We start from the raw sequence: 22,637 nt of genomic DNA on the forward strand, positions 1-22,637 counted from the left end.
CGTGAAATACAACTGGTGTAGACTTTACCATGAAATACAACTGATGTAGACTTTACTGTGAAATACAACTGGTGTAGACTTTACCGTGAAATACAACTGGTGTAGACTTTACCGTGAAATACAACTGGTGTAGAATTTACCGTGAAATACAACTGGTGTAGACTTTACCGTGAAATACAACTGGTGTAGACTTTACCGTGAAATACAACTGGTGTAGACTTTACCGTGAAATACAACTGGTGTAGACTTTACCGTGTAATACAACTGGTGTAGACTTTACCGTGAAATACAACTGGTGTAGACTTTACTGTGAAATACAACTGGTGTAGACTTTACGGTGAAATACAACTGGTGTAGACTTTACCGTGAAATACAACTGGTGTAGACTTTACCATGAAATACAACTGGTGTAGACTTTACCGTGAAATACAACTGGTGTAGACTTTACGGTGAAATACAACTGGTGTAGACTTTACGGTGAAATACAACTGGTGTAGACTTTACCGTGAAATACAACTGGTGTAGACTTTACCGTTAAATACAACTGGTGTAGACTTTACCGTGAAATACAACTGGTGTAGACTTTACCGTGAAATACAACTGGTGTAGACTTTACGGTAAAATACAACTGGTGTAGACTTTACGGTGAAATACAACTGGTGTAGACTTTACCGTGAAATACAACTGGTGTAAACTGGTGGTCCCGTGTGGCTCAGTTGGTAGAGCATGGCGCTTGCAACGCCAGGGTTGTGGGTTCATTCCCCACGGGGGGGGACCAGGATGAATATGTATGAACTTTCCAATTTGTAAGTCGCTCTGGATAAGAGCGTCTGCTAAATGACTTAAATGTAAATGTAGACTTTACTGTGAAATACAACTGGTGTAGACTTTACCGTGAAATACAACTGGTGTAGACTTTACCGTGAAATACAACTGGTGTAGACTTTACCGTGAAATACAACTGGTGTAGACTTTACCGTGAATTACAATTGGTGTAGACTTTACCGTGAAATACAACTGGTGTAGACTTTACCGTGAAATACAACTGGTGTAGACTTTAAAGTGACTAGACATCAGGATAGATAATAATAAGGTATTTGAGGTAGATATGTACATGAAGGCAGGGTAAAGTGACTAGACATCAGGATAGATAATAATAAGGTATTTGAGGTAGATATGTACATGAAGGCAGGGTAACGTGACTAGGCATCAGGATAGATAATAATAAGGTATTTGAGGTAGATATGCACATGAAGGCAGGGTAAAGTGACTAGGCATCAGGATAGATAATAATAAGGTATTTGAGGTAGATATGCACATGAAGGCAGGGTAAAGTGACGAGGCATCAGGATAGATAATAATAAGGTATTAGAGGTAGATACAGTTGAAGTCGGAAGTTTACATACACCTTAGCCAAATACATTTAAACTCAGTTTTTTGACAATTCCTGACATTTAATCCTAGTATAAATTCCCTGTCTTAGGTCAGTTAGGATCACCACTTTATTTTAAGAATGTGAAATGTCAGAATAATAGTAGAGAGAATGATTTATTTCAGCTTTAATTTCTTTCATCACATTCCAGTGGGTCAGAAGTTTACATACACTCAATTAGTATTTGGTAGCATTGCCTTTAAATTGTTTAACTTGGGTCAAACGTTTCGGGTAGCCTTCCACAAGCAATAAGTTGGGTGAATTTTGGCCCATTCCTCCTGACAGAGCTGGTGTAACTGAGTCAGGTGTGTAGGCCTCCTTGCTTGCACACGCTTTTCAGTTCTGCCCACACATTTTCTATGGGATTGAGGTCAGGGCTTAGTGATGGCCACTCCAATACCTTGACTTTGTTGTTCTTAAGCCATTTTGCCACAACTTTGGACGTATGCTTGGGGTCATTGTTCATTTGGAAGACCCATTCGTGACCAAGCTTTAACTTCATGACTGATGTCTTGAGATGTTGCTTCAATATATCCACATAATTTATCTTCCTCATGATGCCATCTATTTTGTGAAGTGCACCAGCCCCTCCTGCAGCAAAGCACCCCCACAACATGATGCTGCCACCCCCGTGCTTCACTGTTGGGATGGTGTTCTTCGGCTTGCAAGCCTCGCCCGTTATCCTCCAAACATAATGATGGTCATTATGGCCAAACAGTTCTATTTTTGTTTCATCACACAAGAGCACATTTCTCCAAAAAAGTACGATCTTTGTACACATGTGCAGTTGCAAACTGTAGTCTGGCTTTTTTATGGTGGTTTTGGAGCAGTGGCTTCTTCCTTGCTGAGCAGACTTTCAGGTTATGTCGATATAGGACTTGTTTTACTGTGGATATAGATACTTTTGTACCTGTTTCCTCCAGCATTGTCACAAGGTCCTTTGCTGTTGTCCTGGGATTTGATTTGCACTTTTCGCACCAAAGTACGTTCATCTCTAGGAGACAGAACGCGTCTCCTTCCTGAGCGGTATGACGGCTGCGTGGTCCCATGGTGTTTATACTTGTGTACTATTGTTTGTACAGATGAACCTGTTATAAGCTATTAGTCTTTATGAAAGTGTGTCTATAAGCCAGAGATGAGGGCTGTCGTTTTATTGGTTCTTAACCAACCAGCTATTGTGTTTGTTTTTTGTTTGTAACTAATTTCGTACATAATGTTGCTGCTACCGTCTCTTATGACCGAAAAGAGCTTCTGGACATCAGAACAGCGATTATTCACCTTCAAATTAGACAAATACTTTTTCTTCAATGAGTCGGATGGGTGGGAGATACTACAGACACCTGAACAGGCCCTCATCTCTGTCATTCGCTGGAGAAAGAAAACTGAGATTCCGTGGAAAAAGATCAGGGTGGCGTGTGAGGATCAGGCGACGAGTGGCTAATCTGCCTTTGCCTTCCTTTGTGATTGGCTAACGTTCAATCACTGGGAAATAAATGGGACGGAATTAAAGCACGTATATCCTACCAACAGGACATTAAAAACTGTGATTCACTTATGTTTCACTGAGTCGTGGCTGAACGACGACATTAATAACTGGAACAGCAGCAACATCCTCATTGAGCTAAAAGGTAGAGCTGCCGCTTTCAAGGAGAGGGACTCCCGCTATGCGCTCCGTCAAAACCATCAAACAGGCAAAACGGCAATACAAGTGTCACGCCCTGACCATAGAGAGCCCTGTTTATATTTTCTATGTTGTGTTCTAGTTTATATTTTCTATGTTGGTGTTTTGTATGATTCCCAATTACAGGAAGCTGGTATTCGTTGTCTCTAATTGGGGATCATATTTAAGTATATATTTCTCCCACCCGTGTTTGTGGGATTTTGTTTTGTGTTTGTGCATCACGTTTACTTGTTCTTTTATTTGATTTATTTTATTTATTGTTTTTTTTATTTAAGTTTCACTTTGCAATAAATATGTGGAACTCAACATCCGCATTGGTCCCGTTCTTACGTGACAACAGGACTGAGATTGAATCGTACTACACCGGCTCTAACGCTCGTCAGATGTGGCAGGACTTGCAAACCATTACAGACTACAAAGGGAAGCACAGCCGCGAGCTGCCCAGTGATACGAGCCTACCAGACGAGCTAAATAACTTCTATGCTCGCTTTGAGGCAAGCAACACTGAGGTATGCATGAGAGCATCAGCTGTTCTGGACGACTGTGTGATCACGCTCTCCGTAGCCGATGTGAGTAAGACCTTTAAACAGGTCAACATTCACAAGGCCGCAGGGCCAGACTGATTACCAGGATGTGGACACCGAGCATGCACTGACCAACTGGCAAGTGTCTTCACTGACATTCTCAACCTGTCCCAGTCTGAGTCTGTAATACCAACATGTTTCAAGCAGACCACCATAGTCCCTGTGCCCAAGAACCCTAAGGTAGGGGTAGTGGGTACGGCCCGGTACATCACTGGGGCCAAGCTTCTTGCCATCCAGGACCTCTTTTTGCCATCCAGGTGTCAGAGGAAGGCCCTAAAAATGGTCAAAGACTTCAGCCACCCTAGTCATTGACTGTTCTCTCTGCTACCACATGGCAAGCGGTACCGGAGCGCCAAGTCTAGGTCCAAAAGGCTTCTCAACAGCTTCTACCCCCAAGCCATAAGACTCCTGAACAGCTAATCAAATGGCTACCCAGACTATTTGCATTGCCCCCCCCCCCCTCCCCTTTTACGCTGCTGCTACTCTCTGTTTATTATCTATGCACAGTCCCTTTAACTCTACCTACATGTACATATTACCTCAATTACCTCGACTAACCGGTGCCCCTTCACATTGACTCTGTACCGGTACCCCCTGAATATAGCCTCCACATTGACTCTGTACCGTAACACCCTGTATATAGCCTCCACATTGACTCTGTACCGTAATACCCTGTATATAGCCTCCACATTGACTCTGTACCGGTACCCCCTGTATATAGTCTCCACATTGACTCTGTACCGTAATACCCTGTATATAGCCTCCACATTGACTCTGTACTAGTACCCCCTGTATATAGCCTCCACATTGACTCTGTACCGGTACCCCCTGTATATAGTCTCCACATTGACTCTGTACCGTAACACCCTGTATATAGCCTCCACATTGACTCTGTACCGTAACACCCTGTATATAGCCTCCACATTGACTCTGTACCGGTACCCCCTGTATATAGCCTCCACATTGACTCTGTACCGTAATACCCTGTATATAGCCTCCACATTGACTCTGTACCGGTACCCCCTGTATATAGCCTCCACATTGACTCTGTACCGGTACCCCCTGTATATAGCCTCCACATTGACTCTGTACCGTAATACCCTGTATATAGCCTCCACATTGACTCTGTACCGTAATACCCTGTATATAGCCTCCACATTGACTCTGTACTAGTACCCCCTGTATATAGCCTCCACATTGACTCAGTACCGGTACCCCCTGTATATAGTCTCCACATTGACTCTGTACCGTAATACCCTGTATATAGCCTCCACATTGACTCTGTACTAGTACCCCCTGTATATAGCCTCCACATTGACTCTGTACCGGTACCCCCTGTATATAGTCTCCACATTGACTCTGTACCGTAACACCCTGTATATAGCCTCCACATTGACTCTGTACCGTAACACCCTGTATATAGCCTCCACATTGACTCTGTACCGGTACCCCCTGTATATAGCCTCCACATTGACTCTGTACTAGTACCCCCTGTATATAGCCTCCACATTGACTCTGTACCGGTACCCCCTGTATATAGTCTCCACATTGACTCTGTACCGTAATACCCTGTATATAGCCTCCACATTGACTCTGTACCGTAATACGCTGTATATGGCCTCCACATTGACTCTGTACCGGTACCCCCTGTATATAGCCTCCACATTGACTCTGTACCGTAACACCCTGTATATAGCCTCCACATTGACTCTGTACTGTAATACCCTGTATATAGCCTCCACATTGACTCTGTACCGTAACACCCTGTATATAGCCTCCACATTGACTCTGTACCGTAATACCCTGTATATAGCCTCCACATTGACTCTGTACCGTAATACCCTGTATATAGCCTCTACATTGACTCTGTACTGTAATACCCTGTATATAGCCTCCACATTGACTCTGTACCGTAATACCCTGTATATAGCCTCCACATTGACTCTGTACCGTAACACCCTGTATATAGCCTCCACATTGACTCTGTACCGTAATACCCTGTATATAGGCTCCACATTGACTCTGTACCGTAATACCCTGTATATAGCCTCCACATTGACTCTGTACCGGTACCCCCTGTATATAGCCTCCACATTGACTCTGTACCGGTACCCCTGAATATAGCCTCCACATTGACTCTGTACCGGTACCCCCTGTATATAGCCTCCACATTGACTCTGTACCGTAATACCCTGTATATAGCCTCCACATTGACTCTGTACCGTAATACCCTGTATATAGCCTCCACATTGACTCTGTACCGGTACCCCCTGTATATAGCCTCCACATTGACTCTGTACCGGTACCCCCTGTATATAGCCTCCACATTGACTCTGTACCGGTACCCCCTGTATATAGCCTCCACATTGACTCTGTACCGGTACCCCCTGTATATAGTCTCCACATTGACTCTGTACCGGTACCCCCTGTATATAGCCTCCACATTGACTCTGTACCGGTACCCCCTGTATATAGTCTCCACATTGACTCTGTACCGTAATACCCTGTATATAGCCTCCACATTGACTCTGTACTAGTACCCCCTGTATATAGCCTCCACATTGACTCTGTACCGGTACCCCCTGTATATAGTCTCCACATTGACTCTGTACCGGTACCCCCTGTATATAGCCTCCACATTGACTCTGTACCGTAATACCCTGTATATAGCCTCCACATTGACTCTGTACCGTAATACCCTGTATATAGCCTCCACATTGACTCTGTACTAGTACCCCCTGTATATAGCCTCCACATTGACTCTGTACCGGTACCCCCTGTATATAGTCTCCACATTGACTCTGTACCGTAATACCCTGTATATAGCCTCCACATTGACTCTGTACTAGTACCCCCTGTATATAGCCTCCACATTGACTCTGTACCGGTACCCCCTGTATATAGTCTCCACATTGACTCTGTACCGTAACACCCTGTATATAGCCTCCACATTGACTCTGTACCGTAACACCCTGTATATAGCCTCCACATTGACTCTGTACCGGTACCCCCTGTATATAGCCTCCACATTGACTCTGTACTAGTACCCCCTGTATATAGCCTCCACATTGACTCTGTACCGGTACCCCCTGTATATAGTCTCCACATTGACTCTGTACCGTAATACCCTGTATATAGCCTCCACATTGACTCTGTACCGTAATACCCTGTATATGGCCTCCACATTGACTCTGTACCGGTACCCCCTGTATATAGCCTCCACATTGACTCTGTACCGTAACACCCTGTATATAGCCTCCACATTGACTCTGTACTGTAATACCCTGTATATAGCCTCCACATTGACTCTGTACCGTAACACCCTGTATATAGCCTCCACATTGACTCTGTACCGTAATACCCTGTATATAGCCTCCACATTGACTCTGTACCGTAATACCCTGTATATAGCCTCTACATTGACTCTGTACTGTAATACCCTGTATATAGCCTCCACATTGACTCTGTACCGTAATACCCTGTATATAGCCTCCACATTGACTCTGTACCGTAACACCCTGTATATAGCCTCCACATTGACTCTGTACCGTAATACCCTGTATATAGGCTCCACATTGACTCTGTACCGTAATACCCTGTATATAGCCTCCACATTGACTCTGTACCGGTACCCCCTGTATATAGCCTCCACATTGACTCTGTACCGGTACCCCTGAATATAGCCTCCACATTGACTCTGTACCGGTACCCCCTGTATATAGCCTCCACATTGACTCTGTACCGTAATACCCTGTATATAGCCTCCACATTGACTCTGTACCGTAATACCCTGTATATAGCCTCCACATTGACTCTGTACCGGTACCCCCTGTATATAGCCTCCACATTGACTCTGTACCGGTACCCCCTGTATATAGCCTCCACATTGACTCTGTACCGGTACCCCCTGTATATAGCCTCCACATTGACTCTGTACCGGTACCCCCTGTATATAGTCTCCACATTGACTCTGTACCGGTACCCCCTGTATATAGCCTCCACATTGACTCTGTACCAGTACCCCCTGTATATAGCCTCCACATTGACTCTGTACCAGTACCCCCTGTATATAGCCTCCACATTGACTCTGTACCAGTACCCCCTGTATATAGCCTCGCCACTGTTATTTAACTGCTGCTCTTTTTACTCATCTATTTTCTACTTAACACTTATTTTTCTTAAAACTGCTGGCTTCCGGGTTGAGTGGGCATTGTGTCAAGAAGCAGTGCGGCTTGGTTGGGTTGTGTTTCGGAGGCTCTCGACCTTCGTCTCTCCCGAGTCCGTACGGGAGTTGCAGCAATGAGACTAGACTGTAACTACCAATTGAATACCACGAAATTGGGCAGAAAAAGGGGTTTAAAAAAACGGGGGGAAAAAAAAAAACTGCATTGTTGGTTAAGGGCTTGTAAGTAAGCATTTCACTGTTGTATTCGGCGCATGTGACAAATACATTTTTTATTTGTTAAACATATTAACACACTTGTCAGAGAAATCAGACTTTATGTAGAAGTCATTGAGTTCATTTGCCATTGTTTTTTCGTAGGTACAGTGGTTTTCTGTCATATTAGTGATGGATTTTAATGGTAACCCTTGTCCTTCTAACCTGGTTTGTTGTCCAATTCTACCAGAGTAATTACAGTATAATGCCAGAAAACACAATTTTATTGTCATCATCTGATAATAGTCGAATAGAGGCTTTATAATAATCAACAATACAAGTCAAACGTTTGGACCTTCTCAAGGGTTTGTAGAATAATAGTGAAAAGTAAATGAATAATGAACTGCATTGTTGATTTGGGGCTTGTAAGTAAACATTTCACGTTAATGTTTACACCTGTTGTATTCGGCGCATGTGACAAATAACATTTGATTTGATTTGACGAAGCTCAAACCAGATGGGATGGCATATTGCTGCAGAAATGCTGTGGTAGCCATGCTGGTTAAATGTGCCTTGAATTCTAAATAAATCACAGACAGTGTCACCAGAAAAGCACCCCCACACCATCACACCTCCTCCTCCATGCTTCACGGTGGGAACCACACCATCACACCTCCTCCTCCTCCATGCTTCACGGTGGGAACCACACCATCACACCTCCTCCTCCTCCATGCTTCACGGTGGGAACCACACCATCACACCTCCTCCTCCATGCTTCACGGTGGGAACCACACATGCGGAGATCATCTGTTCACCTTCTTTGCGTCTCACTAAGACACGGCGGTTGGAAACAAAAATCTTAAATTTGGACTCATCAAATCAAATCAAATTTTAATTGGTCACATGGTTAGCAGATGTTAATGGTCACATACACATGGTTAGCAGATGTTATTGGTTACATACACATGGTTAGCAGATGTTATTGGTCACATACACATGGTTAGCAGATGTTAATGGTCACATACACATGGTTAGCAGATGTTATTGGTCACATACACATGGTTAGCAGATGTTATTGGTCACATGGTTAGCAGATGTTATTGGTCACATACACATGGTTAGCAGATGTTATTGGTCACATACACATGGTTAGCAGATGTTATTGGTCACATACACATGGTTAGCAGATGTTATTGGTCACATACACATGGTTAGCAGATGTTAATGGTCACATACACATGGTTAGCAGATGTTATTGGTCACATACACATGGTTAGCAGATGTTATTGGTCACATACACGTGGTTAGCAGATGTTAATGGTCACATACACATGGTTAGCAGATGTTAATGGTCACATACACATGGTTATCAGATGTTATTGGTCACATGGTTAGCAGATGTTATTGGTCACATACACATGGTTAGCAGATGTTAATGCGAGTGTAGCGAAATACTTGTGCTTCTAGTTCCGACAATGCAGTAATAACCAACAAGTAATCTAACAATTTCACAAAAACTACCTTATACACACAAGTGTAAAGGAATGAATAAGAATATGTACATAAAAATATATATGGATGAGCGATGGCCGAACGGCATAGGCAAGATGCAGTAGGACAGTAGACAGCCCGACAGGATGCCCGACAGGATGCTCTTGATTTTGCATCTGTAAAAGTTTGAGTGTTTTTGGTGACAAGCCGAATTTCTTCAGCCTCCTGAGGTTGAAGAGGCGCTGCTGCGCCTTCTTCACAACGCTGTCTGTGTGGGTGGACCATTTCAGTTTGTTTGTGATGTGTACGCAGAGGAACTTAAAACTTTCCACCTTCTCCACTACTGTCCCGTCGATGTGGATAGAGGGGTGCTCCATTTGCTGTTTCCTGAAGTCCACAATCATCTCCTTTGTTTTGTTGATATTGAGTGTGAGGTTATTTTACTGACACCACACTCCAAGGGCCCTCACCTCCTCCCTGTAGGCCGTCTCGTCGTTGTTGGTAATCAAGCCTACCACTGTAGTGTCGTCTGCGAACTTGATGATTGAGTTGGAGGCATGCAAGGCCATGCAGTCATGGGTGAACAGGGAGTACAGGAGAGGGCTGAGAACGTACCTTTGTGGGGCCTCTGTGTTGAGGATCAGCGGGGTAGAGATGTTGTTTCCTACCCGTCAGAAGTCCAGGACCCAGTTGCACAGGGCGGGGTCGAGACCCAGGGTCTCGAGCTTAATGGCGAGTTTTGAGGGTACTATGGTGTTAAATGCTGAGCTGTAGTCGATGAAAAGCATTCTTACATAGGTATTCCTCTTGTCGAGATGGGTTAGGGCAGTGTGCAGTGTGATTGCGATTGCGTCGTCTGTGGACCTATTGGGGCGGTAAGCAAATTGGAGTGGGTCTAGGGTGTCAGGTAGGGTGGAGGTGATATGATCCTTGACTAGTCTCTCAAAGCACTTCATGATGACGGAGGTGAGTGCTATGGGGCGATAGTCATTTAGCTCAGTTACCTTAGCTTTCTTGGGAACTGGAACAATGGTGGCCTTGCGAGGGTTATCACGTTTAAATGCTTTACTCACGTTGGCTGCGGTGAAGGAAAGCCCACAGGTTTTGGTAGCGGGCCGTGTCGTTGGCACTGTATTGTCCTCAAACGAGCCAAGAAGTTGTTTAGTTTGTCTGGGAGCAAGACATCCTGGTCCGCGACGGGGCTGGTTTTCTTTTTGTAGTCCGTAACTGTCTGTAGACCCTGCCACATACCTCTCGTGTCTGAGCCATTGAATTGCGACTCTACTTTGTCTCTATACTGACGCTTAGCTTGTTTGATTGCCATGCGGAGGGAATAGCTACACTGTTTGTATTCGGTCATGTTTCCGGTCGCCTTGCCCTGATTAAAAGCAGTGGTTCGCGCTTTCAGTTTTGTACGAATGCTGCCATCAATCCACGGTTTCTGGTTGGGGAAGGTTTTAATAGTCACCGTGAGTACAACATCACTGATGCACTTGATAATAAACTTGCTCACCGAATCAGAGTATCAATCAATGTTATTGTCCGACGCTATGCGGAACATATCCCAGTCCACGTGATCGAAGCAATCTTGAAGCGTGGAATCCGATTGGTCGGACCAGCGTTGAACAGACCTGAGCACGGGCGTTTCCTGTTTTAGTTTCTCTCTATAGGCTGGGAGTAACAAAATGGAGTCGTGGTCAGATTTTCTGAAAGGAGGGCGGGGCAGGGCTTTGTATGCGTCGCGGAAGTTAGAGTAACAATGGTCCAGAATGCTGCCAGCCCGGGTCGCACATTCGATATGCTGATAAAATTTAGGGAGTCTTGTTTTCAGATTAGCCTTGTTAAAATCCTCAGCTACAATGAATGCAGCCTCAGGATATGTGGTTTCCAGTTTACATAGAGTCCAATGAAGTTCATTCAGGGCCATCAATGTGTTTGCTTGGGGGGGATATACACGACTGTGATTATAATCGAAGAGAATTCTCTTGGTAGATAATGCGGTCGACATTTGATTGTAAGGAATTCTAGGTCAGGTGAGCAAAAGGACAGAGTTCCACCGGTCTAATCTCCATTGTTCATGTTTCTTGGCCCAAGCAAGTCTCTTCTTCTTATTGGTGTCTTTTAGTAGATGTTTCTTTGCAGCAATTTGAACATGAAGGCCTGATTCACGCAGTCTCCTCTGAACAGTTGATGTTGAGATGTGTCTGTTACTTGAACTCTGTGGAGATTTTACTTGGGCTGCAATTTCTGAGGCTGGTAACTCTAATGAACTTATCCTCTGCAGCAGAGGTAACTCTGGGTCTTCCTTTCCTGTGGCGGTCCGCATAAGATCTAGCTTCATCATAGCGCTTGATGGTTTTTGCGACTTCACCCGAAGAAACTTTCAAAGTTCTTGACATTTTCTGCTTTGACTGACCTTCATGTCTTAAAATTATGATGTACTGTCGTTTCTCTTTGCTTATTTGAGCTGTTCTTGCTATCATATGGACTTGGTCTTTTACCAAATAGGGCTATCTTCTGTATACCACCCCTACCTTGTCACAACATAACTGATTGGCTTAAACGCATTCATTAACTTTTAACAAGGCACACCTGTTAATTGAAATGCATTCCAGGTGACTACCTCATGACTACCTCATGAAGCTGGTTGAGAGAATGCCAAGAGTGTGCAAAGCTGTCATCAAGGCAAAGGGTGGCTACTTTGAAGAATCTCAAATATAAGACACATTTGTTTAACACTTTTTTGGTTACTACATGATTCCATATGTGTTATTTCATAGTTTTGCTGTCTTCACTATTATTCTACAATGTAGAAAATAGTAAAAATAAAGAAAAACCCTTGAATGTGTAGGTGTATCCAAACTTTTGACTGGTACTGTAGATTTATTAGATTTATTAGTAAATGAAAAACCGGTAGGCTGTTTGCTGCCCAATTACACAAGAGTAATTAAAAAGAGCCTTATTCACGTAACACAATTTTATCAGGTGATAGCTGAACATAAGTCATCATGAGATAATGGCCTAATAATGAAGAATTAGTTGTAATAAATGAAAAACTGGTAGACTAATAACTGACGTCAAAATTATTTTTAATTTCATATTTAAGCTATAAGTGAGGTGTTTTTGTTGTGTGTTTTGTTAACGTTCAAATGGCAGAGTAGGATTTTCCATCAAGAATAGACTGGCTTTCAGCTCTCCCAGTCTGGTTTCAGACGGTCGGGAACGGACCAGTAAAAACCGTCTAACCAACTACAAAGCGCTGATGGTACGCCAATCGCAGTTGAGCCTCCCACTTCCGGACACCACGTAGGCAGTTAGCCAGACTTGACTCTGTAAACAGAAGACAACACCCGCCATCTTGTCTGTCAGTCGAAGTTCCCACACTGCAGTGCGGTATTGTTGTTAGGGTTAAACATGGCGTCGGTGAGCTGTCCGTTACAGAGAACCTTCTCTCGCCCCGCCACCAACTCGTCCCAGCCCAACACCAGCCCGGTACTCTGTCGGGAGCGGTTATGGGTGTTGTCGGTGCAGCGTTACGGGAGAGACCGAGGCTTCAGTCTGTATTTCCCCCAGAACATCAGCTCCTCAGACAGCCTCTACGACGCTACTCTGACAGATGGGGACTGCAGGTGGGTGGGTGGGACTGGATAGTGAGGGTAGACTAGCAGGGTAAACAACGGAAACGTAGGCTGCTACAGTAGCGCCACGTTAGTGGATGGTGTACATAACTAGTATTGTAGAGTAGCGCTGGTAAGGGACGGGTCGAAATGTAATACACATTTTCTATTGTATATGTCTCTTTCCATTCATCTAATGACTGCTGCACAGTGTGGATGCTGAAATTATATTTAGGATGAATGTACGCCGGTAGCCTACAGGAGATTTTTGAAGTAGGCTAATCAGATTAAAACTGGTTGTGTTTATGCCACATATAAGGCAATACATTTTAAAAGTTAAATTACAAATATTTGACCGACTGGCTCGATTCGGTCTTATGTAGAAATTATAATGAAATTGTGTTTGTTTTTTACTGTGTCCCTGACTGGACTAGGTTACTGTCTGTCTGACTGGACTAGGTTACTGTCTGTCTGACTGGACTAGGTTACTGTCTGTCTGACTGGACTAGGTTACTGTCTGTCTGACTGGACTAGGTTACTGTCTGTCTGATGGACTAGGTTTCTGTCTGTCTGACTGGACTAGGTTACTGTCTGTCTGACTGGACTAGGTTACTGTCTGTCTGACTGGATTAGGTTACTGTCTGTCTGACTGGACTAGGTTACTGTCTGTCTGACTGGACTAGGTTACTGTCTGTCTGATGGACTAGGTTACTGTCTGTCTGACTGGACTAGGTTACTGTGTGTCTGACTGGACTAGGTTACTGTCTGTCTGACTGGACTAGGTTACTGTGTGTCTGACTGGACTAGGTTACTGTGTGTCTGACTGGACTAGGTTACTGTGTGTCTGACTGGACTAGGTTACTGTCTGTCTGACCGGACTAGGTTACTGTCTGTCTGACTGGACTAGGTTACTGTCTGTCTGACTGGACTAGGTTACTGTCTGTCTGATGGACTAGGTTACTGTCTGTCTGACTGGACTAGGTTACTGTCTGTCTGACTGGACTAGGTTACTGTCTGTCTGACTGGACTAGGTTACTGTGTGTCTGACTGGACTAGGTTACTGTCTGTCTGACTGGACTAGGTTACTGTCTGTCTGACTGGATTAGGTTACTGTCTGTCTGACTGGACTAGGTTACTGTCTGTCTGACTGGACTAGGTTACTGTGTGTGTCTGACTGGACTAGGTTACTGTCTGTCTGTCTGGACTAGGTTACTGTCTGTCTGTCTGGACTAGGTTACTGTCTGTCTGACTGGACTAGGTTACTGTCTGACTGGACTAGGTTACTGTCTGACTGGACTAGGTTACTGTGTGTCTGTCTGACTGGACTAGGTTACTGTGTGTCTGTCTGACTGGACTAGGTTACTGTCTGTCTGACTGGACTAGGTTACTGTCTGTCTGACTGGACTAGGTTACTGTGTGTCTGACTGGACTAGGTTACTGTGTGTCTGACCGGACTAGGTTACTGTCTGTCTGACTGGACTAGGTTACTGTCTGTCTGACTGGACTAGGTTACTGTGTGTCTGACTGGACTAGGTTACTGTCTGTCTGACTGGACTAGGTTACTGTCTGTCTGACTGGATTAGGTTACTGTCTGTCTGACTGGACTAGGTTACTGTCTGTCTGACTGGACTAGGTTACTGTGTGTGTCTGACTGGACTAGGTTACTGTCTGTCTGTCTGGACTAGGTTACTGTCTGTCTGTCTGGACTAGGTTACTGTCTGTCTGACTGGACTAGGTTACTGTCTGACTGGACTAGGTTACTGTCTGACTGGACTAGGTTACTGTGTGTCTGTCTGACTGGACTAGGTTACTGTGTGTGTCTGACTGGACTAGGTTACTGTCTGTCTGTCTGGACTAGGTTACTGTCTGTCTGTCTGGACTAGGTTACTGTCTGTCTGACTGGACTAGGTTACTGTCTGACTGGACTAGGTTACTGTCTGACTGGACTAGGTTACTGTGTGTCTGTCTGACTGGACTAGGTTACTGTGTGTCTGTCTGACTGGACTAGGTTACTGTCTGTCTGACTGGACTAGGTTACTGTGTGTCTGACTGGACTAGGTTACTGTGTGTCTGACCGGACTAGGTTACTGTCTGTCTGACTGGACTAGGTTACTGTCTGTCTGACTGGACTAGGTTACTGTCTGTCTGACTGGACTAGGTTACTGTCTGTCTGACTGACTGGACTAGGTTACTGTCTGTCTGATGGACTAGGTTACTGTCTGTCTGACTGGACTAGGTTACTGTGTGTCTGACTGGACTAGGTTACTGTCTGTCTGACTGGACTAGGTTACTGTGTGTCTGACTGGACTAGGTTACTGTGTGTCTGACTGGACTAGGTTACTGTGTGTCTGACCGGACTAGGTTACTGTCTGTCTGACTGGACTAGGTTACTGTCTGTCTGACTGGACTAGGTTACTGTGTGTGTCTGACTGGACTAGGTTACTGTCTGTCTGTCTGGACTAGGTTACTGTCTGTCTGTCTGGACTAGGTTACTGTCTGTCTGACTGGACTAGGTTACTGTCTGACTGGACTAGGTTACTGTCTGACTGGACTAGGTTACTGTGTGTCTGTCTGACTGGACTAGGTTACTGTGTGTCTGTCTGACTGGACTAGGTTACTGTCTGTCTGACTGGACTAGGTTACTGTCTGTCTGACTGGACTAGGTTACTGTGTGTCTGACTGGACTAGGTTACTGTGTGTCTGACCGGACTAGGTTACTGTCTGTCTGACTGGACTAGGTTACTGTCTGTCTGACTGGACTAGGTTACTGTCTGTCTGACTGGACTAGGTTACTGTCTGTCTGACTGACTGGACTAGGTTACTGTCTGTCTGACTGGACTAGGTTACTGTCTGTCTGACTGGACTAGGTTTCTGTCTGTCTGACTGGACTAGGTTACTGTCTGTCTGACTGGACTAGGTTACTGTCTGTCTGACTGGACTAGGTTACTGTGTGTCTGACTGGACTAGGTTACTGTGTGTCTGACTGGACTAGGTTACTGTGTGTCTGACTGGACTAGGTTACTGTCTGTCTGACTGGACTAGGTTACTGTCTGTCTGACTGGACTAGGTTACTGTGTGTGTCTGACTGGACTAGGTTACTGTCTGTCTGTCTGGACTAGGTTACTGTCTGTCTGTCTGGACTAGGTTACTGTCTGTCTGACTGGACTAGGTTACTGTCTGACTGGACTAGGTTACTGTGTGTCTGTCTGACTGGACTAGGTTACTGTGTGTCTGTCTGACTGGACTAGGTTACTGTCTGTCTGACTGGACTAGGTTACTGTGTGTCTGACTGGACTAGGTTACTGTGTGTCTGACTGGACTAGGTTACTGTCTGTCTGACTGGACTAGGTTACTGTCTGTCTGACTGGACTAGGTTACTGTCTGTCTGACTGGACTAGGTTACTGTCTGTGTGTCTGACCGGACTAGGTTACTGTCTGTCTGACTGGACTAGGTTACTGTCTGTCTGACTGGACTAGGTTACTGTCTGTCTGACTGGACTAGGTTACTGTCTGTCTGACTGGACTAGGTTTCTGTCTGTCTGACTGGACTAGGTTTCTGTCTGTCTGACTGGACTAGGTTACTGTCTGTCTGACTGGACTAGGTTACTGTGTGTCTGACTGGACTAGGTTACTGTCTGTCTGACTGGACTAGGTTACTGTGTGTCTGACTGGACTAGGTTACTGTGTGTCTGACTGGACTAGGTTACTGTCTGTCTGACTGGACTAGGTTACTGTCTGACTGGACTAGGTTACTGTGTGTCTGTCTGACTGGACTAGGTTACTGTGTGTCTGACTGGACTAGGTTACTGTGTGTCTGACTGGACTAGGTTACTGTGTGTCTGACTGGACTAGGTTACTGTGTGTCTGACTGGACTAGGTTTCTGTGTGTCTGACTGGACTAGGTTACTGTGTGTCTGACTGGACTAGGTTACTGTCTGTCTGACTGGACTAGGTTACTGTGTGTCTGACTGGACTAGGTTACTGTGTGTCTGACCGGACTAGGTTACTGTCTGTCTGACTGGACTAGGTTACTGTCTGTCTGACTGGACTAGGTTACTGTCTGTCTGACTGGACTAGGTTACTGTCTGTCTGACTGGACTAGGTTACTGTCTGTCTGACTGGACTAGGTTACTGTCTGTGTGTCTGACCGGACTAGGTTACTGTCTGTGTGTCTGACCGGACTAGGTTACTGTCTGTCTGACTGGACTAGGTTACTGTCTGTCTGACTGGACTAGGTTACTGTCTGTCTGACTGGACTAGGTTTCTGTCTGTCTGACTGGACTAGGTTACTGTCTGTCTGACTGGACTAGGTTACTGTCTGTCTGACTGGACTAGGTTACTGTGTGTCTGACTGGACTAGGTTACTGTCTGTCTGACTGGACTAGGTTACTGTCTGTCTGACTGGACTAGGTTACTGTCTGTCTGACTGGACTAGGTTACTGTCTGTCTGACTGGACTAGGTTACTGTCTGTCTGACTGGACTAGGTTACTGTCTGTCTGACTGGACTAGGTTACTGTGTGTCTGACTGGACTAGGTTACTGTCTGTCTGACTGGACTAGGTTACTGTCTGTCTGACTGGACTAGGTTTCTGTCTGTCTGACTGGACTAGGTTACTGTCTGTCTGACTGGACTAGGTTACTGTGTGTCTGACCGGACTAGGTTACTGTGTGTCTGACTGGACTAGGTGCTGCTACAAGTTTTTATTGTAGTTAGCCCAGCTGGCTAGCTGCAGTTTTATTGTAGTTAGCCCAGGTAGCTAGCTGCAGTTGTTATTGTAGTTAGCCCAGCTGGCTAGCTGCAGTTGTTATTGTAGTTAGCCCAGCTAGCTAGCTGTAGTTTTTGTGTAGTTAGCCCAGCTGGCTAGCTGCAGTTGTTATTGTAGTTAGCCCAGCTAGCTAGCTGCAGTTTTTATTGTAGTTAGCCCAGCTGGCTAGCTGCAGTTGTTATTGTAGTTAGCTCAGCTAGCTAGCTGCAGTTGTTATTGTAGTTAGCCCAGCTGGCTAGCTGCAGTTTTTATTGTAGTTAGCCCAGCTGGCTAGCTGCAGTTGTTATTGTAGTTAGCCCAGCTGGCTAGCTGCAGTTTTTATTGTAGTTAGCCCAGCTGGCTAGCTGCAGTTTTTATTGTAGTTAGCCCAGCTGGCTAGCTGCAGTTTTTATTGTAGTTAGCCCAGCTGGCTAGCTGCAGTTTTTATTGTAGTTAGCCCAGCTGGCTAGCTGCAGTTTTTATTGTAGTTAGCCCAGCTGGCTAGCTGCAGTTTTTATTGTAGTTAGCCCAGCTGGCTAGCTGCAGTCGTTATTGTAGTTAGCCCAGCTGGCTAGCTGCAGTCGTTATTGTAGTTAGCCCAGCTGGCTAGCTGCAGTCGTTATTGTAGTTAGCCCAGCTGGCTAGCTGCAGTTTTTATTGTAGTTAGCCCAGCTGGCTAGCTGCAGTTGTTATTGTAGTTAGCCCAGGTAGCTAGCTGCAGTTTTTATTGTAGTTAGCCCAGGTAGCTAGCTGCAGTTTTTATTGTCGTTAGCCCAGCTGGCTAGCAACAGTTTTTATTGTCGTTAGCCCAGCTGGCTAGCAACAGTTTTTATTGTCGTTAGCCCAGCTGGCTAGCTGCAGTTGTTATTGTAGTTAGCCCAGCTGGCTAGCTGCAGTTTTTATTGTAGTTAGCCCAGCTGGCTAGCTGCAGTCGTTATTGTAGTTAGCCCAGCTAGCTAGCTGCAGTTGTTATTGTAGTTAGCCCAGCTGGCTAGCTGCAGTTTTTATTGTCGTTAGCCCGGCTAGCTAGCTGCAGTTTTTATTGTCGTTAGCCCGGCTAGCTAGCTGCAGTTGTTATTGTCGTTAGCCCAGCTGGCTAAATGCAGTTTTTATTGTAGTTAGCCCAGCTAGCTAGCTTATTAAATTCTCCGGCACTGTATACTGTGTTCCTCCTCACCCTGTCTTTCCGTCTTCAGGCTGCGTGTGACCCTTGACCCCAGCCTCAACCGTCTGGTGGAGAGGAACGTGTTCCGGTGTGGCGCTGAGCTACGACATGTTACCTTTTCACCCGGGGAGTCTGTAGGGGAGGAGGAGGAGTGGGGAGGAGGGAGGACTTACAGGCTGGTGAGTGTGGAGGTGGCTGGGGATGGAGGAGGGGAAGGCGGGATGGAGGGGCTGACTCCCGGGGTGGAGCTGGAGAGACTGCCATGGTACGGAGCCCAACCAGACCCAGAGAGAGACCCAGGATCCCATCCAGCAGACCCAGCCCTAATCCCAGAGAGGGCCCAGGCCCCCAGCTTGCTGCCCCTCAGGGCCAGGAGGAGCTGCTATCTGCCCCTCTGGAACAACCAGGACTACAGTGGACCAGCCTGGAGGGAGACCCCCAACTCAGAGGACTCAGAGAACTCAGAGGACTCGGACCCGGATGTAGAGGGTGCGTAGTAGTTTTAGGACAGAGCAGGAGTGTGTTCTCTCTCCAGGTGTGTGTGTGTGTGTGTGTGTGTGTGTGTTGTCTCTCTCCAGGTGTGTGTTGTCTCTCTCCAGGTGTGTGTTGTCTCTCTCCAGGTGTGTGTGTGTGTGTTGTCTCTCTCCAGGTGTGTGTGTGTGTTGTCTCTCTCCAGGTGTGTATTGTCTCTCTCCAGGTGTGTGTGTGTGTTGTCTCTCTCCAGGTGTGTGTGTGTTGTCTCTCTCCAGGTGTGTGTTGTCTCTCTCCAGGTGTGTGTTGTCTCTCTCCAGGTGTGTGTTGTCTCTCTCCAGGTGTGTGTTGTCTCTCTCCAGGTGTGTATTGTCTCTCTCCAGGTGTGTGTTGTCTCTCTCCAGGTGTGTGTTGTCTCTCTCCAGGTGTGTGTTGTCTCTCTCCAGGTGTGTGTTGTCTCTCTCCAGGTGTGTGTGTGTGTTGTCTCTCTCCAGGTGTGTGTGTGTGTTGTCTCTCTCCAGGTGTGTGTTGTCTCTCTCCAGGTGTGTGTTGTCTCTCTCCAGGTGTGTGTTGTCTCTCTCCAGGTGTGTGTGTGTTGTCTCTCTCCAGGTGTGTTGTGTGTTGTCTCTCTCCAGGTGTGTATTGTCTCTCTCCAGGTGTGTGTGTGTTGTCTCTCTCCAGGTGTGTGTTGTCTCTCCAGGTGTGTGTGTGTGTTGTCTCTCTCCAGGTGTGTATTGTCTCTCTCCAGGTGTGTATTGTTTCTCTCCAGGTGTGTATTGTCTCTCTCCAGGTGTGTATTGTCTCTCTCCAGGTGTGTGTGTGTTGTCTCTCTCCAGGTGTGTATTGTCTCTCTCCAGGTGTGTGTGTGTTGTCTCTCTCCAGGTGTGTGTTGTCTCTCCAGGTGTGTGTGTGTGTTGTCTCTCTCCAGGTGTGTATTGTCTCTCTCCAGGTGTGTGTTGTCTCTCTCCAGGTGTGTGTGTGTGTTGTCTCTCTCCAGGTGTGTGTTGTCTCTCTCCAGGTGTGTGTGTGTGTTGTCTCTCTCCAGGTGTGTATTGTCTCTCTCCAGGTGTGTGTGTGTGTTGTCTCTCTCCAGGTGTGTGTTGTCTCTCTCCAGGTGTGTGTTGTCTCTCTCCAGGTGTGTGTGTGTGTTGTCTCTCTCCAGGTGTGTGTGTGTGTTGTCTCTCTCCAGGTGTGTGTGTGTATTGTCTCTCTCCAGGTGTGTGTGTGTATTGTCTCTCTCCAGGTGTGTGTGTGTTGTCTCTCTCCAGGTGTGTATTGTCTCTCTCCAGGTGTGTGTGTGTGTTGTCTCTCTCCAGGTGTGTGTTGTCTCTCTCCAGGTGTGTGTTGTCTCTCTCCAGGTGTGTGTTGTCTCTCTCCAGGTGTGTGTTGTCTCTCTCCAGGTGTGTGTTGTCTCTCTCCAGGTGTGTGTGTGTGTGTTGTCTCTCTCCAGGTGTGTGTTGTCTCTCTCCAGGTGTGTGTGTGTTGTCTCTCTCCAGGTGTGTGTGTGTTGTCTCTCTCCAGGTGTGTATTGTCTCTCTCCAGGTGTGTGTGTTGTCTCTCTCCAGGTGTGTGTTGTCTCTCTCCAGGTGTGTGTTGTCTCTCTCCAGGTGTGTGTTGTCTCTCTCCAGGTGTGTGTTGTCTCTCTCCAGGTGTGTGTTGTCTCTCTCCAGGTGTGTGTTGTCTCTCTCCAGGTGTGTGTTGTCTCTCTCCAGGTGTGTGTTGTCTCTCTCCAGGTGTGTATTGTCTCTCTCCAGGTGTGTGTGTGTGTTGTCTCTCTCCAGGTGTGTGTGTGTGTTGTCTCTCTCCAGGTGTGTGTTGTCTCTCTCCAGGTGTGTGTTGTCTCTCTCCAGGTGTGTGTTGTCTCTCTCCAGGTGTGTGTTGTCTCTCTCCAGGTGTGTGTTGTCTCTCTCCAGGTGTGTGTTGTCTCTCTCCAGGTGTGTGTTGTCTCTCTCCAGGTGTGTGTTGTCTCTCTCCAGGTGTGTGTTGTCTCTCTCCAGGTGTGTGTTGTCTCTCTCCAGGTGTGTGTTGTCTCTCTCCAGGTGTGTGTTGTCTCTCTCCAGGTGTGTGTTGTCTCTCTCCAGGTGTGTGTTGTCTCTCTCCAGGTGTGTGTTGTCTCTCTCCAGGTGTGTGTTGTCTCTCTCCAGGTGTGTGTTGTCTCTCTCCAGGTGTGTGTTGTCTCTCTCCAGGTGTGTGTTGTCTCTCTCCAGGTGTGTGTTGTCTCTCTCCAGGTGTGTGTTGTCTCTCTCCAGGTGTGTGTTGTCTCTCTCCAGGTGTGTGTTGTCTCTCTCCAGGTGTGTGTTGTCTCTCTCCAGGTGTGTGTTGTCTCTCTCCAGGTGTGTGTTGTCTCTCTCCAGGTGTGTGTTGTCTCTCTCCAGGTGTGTGTGTGTGTGTTGTCTCTCTCCAGGTGTGTGTTGTCTCTCTCCAGGTGTGTGTGTGTTGTCTCTCTCCAGGTGTGTGTGTGTTGTCTCTCTCCAGGTGTGTGTGTGTTGTCTCTCTCCAGGTGTGTATTGTCTCTCTCCAGGTGTGTGTTGTCTCTCTCCAGGTGTGTATTGTCTCTCTCCAGGTGTGTATTGTCTCTCTCCAGGTGTGTATTGTCTCTCTCCAGGTGTGTGTTGTCTCTCTCCAGGTGTGTGTTGTCTCTCTCCAGGTGTGTGTGTGTGTTGTCTCTCTCCAGGTGTGTGTGTGTGTTGTCTCTCTCCAGGTGTGTGTTGTCTCTCTCCAGGTGTGTGTGTGTGTTGTCTCTCTCCAGGTGTGTATTGTCTCTCTCCAGGTGTGTGTGTGTGTTGTCTCTCTCCAGGTGTGTGTTGTCTCTCTCCAGGTGTGTGTTGTCTCTCTCCAGGTGTGTGTTGTCTCTCTCCAGGTGTGTATTGTCTCTCTCCAGGTGTGTGTGTGTGTTGTCTCTCTCCAGGTGTGTGTTGTCTCTCTCCAGGTGTGTGTTGTCTCTCTCCAGGTGTGTGTTGTCTCTCTCCAGGTGTGTGTTGTCTCTCTCCAGGTGTGTGTGTGTGTGTTGTCTCTCTCCAGGTGTGTGTTGTCTCTCTCCAGGTGTGTGTTGTCTCTCTCCAGGTGTGTGTTG

At 46.3% G+C, this 22,637-nt stretch overlaps 1 protein-coding gene across 2 annotated transcripts in view; it reads left to right on the forward strand.

The window, feature by feature from the left end:
* The first annotated feature begins 12,857 nt into the window (after window positions 1-12,857).
* Window positions 12,858-22,637, forward strand: part of si:ch73-71d17.2 (uncharacterized) — a 93,264-nt gene continuing 83,484 nt past the window's right edge. Inside the window, exons 1-2 of one of the 2 annotated variants that reach the window (XM_055911188.1) lie at window positions 12,858-13,195; window positions 19,125-19,582. In XM_055911188.1, coding sequence (XP_055767163.1) covers window positions 12,981-13,195; window positions 19,125-19,582 — 673 coding nt within the window. In that variant the 5' untranslated portion in view covers window positions 12,858-12,980. The remainder of the gene's footprint in view (window positions 13,196-19,124; window positions 19,583-22,637) is intronic. The other variant, XM_055911187.1, reaches the window with a different exon arrangement.

The sequence above is a fragment of the Salvelinus fontinalis genome, unplaced genomic scaffold, assembly GCF_029448725.1.
Source record: "Salvelinus fontinalis isolate EN_2023a unplaced genomic scaffold, ASM2944872v1 scaffold_0054, whole genome shotgun sequence".
NCBI classification, from domain to species: Eukaryota; Metazoa; Chordata; class Actinopteri; order Salmoniformes; family Salmonidae; genus Salvelinus; species Salvelinus fontinalis.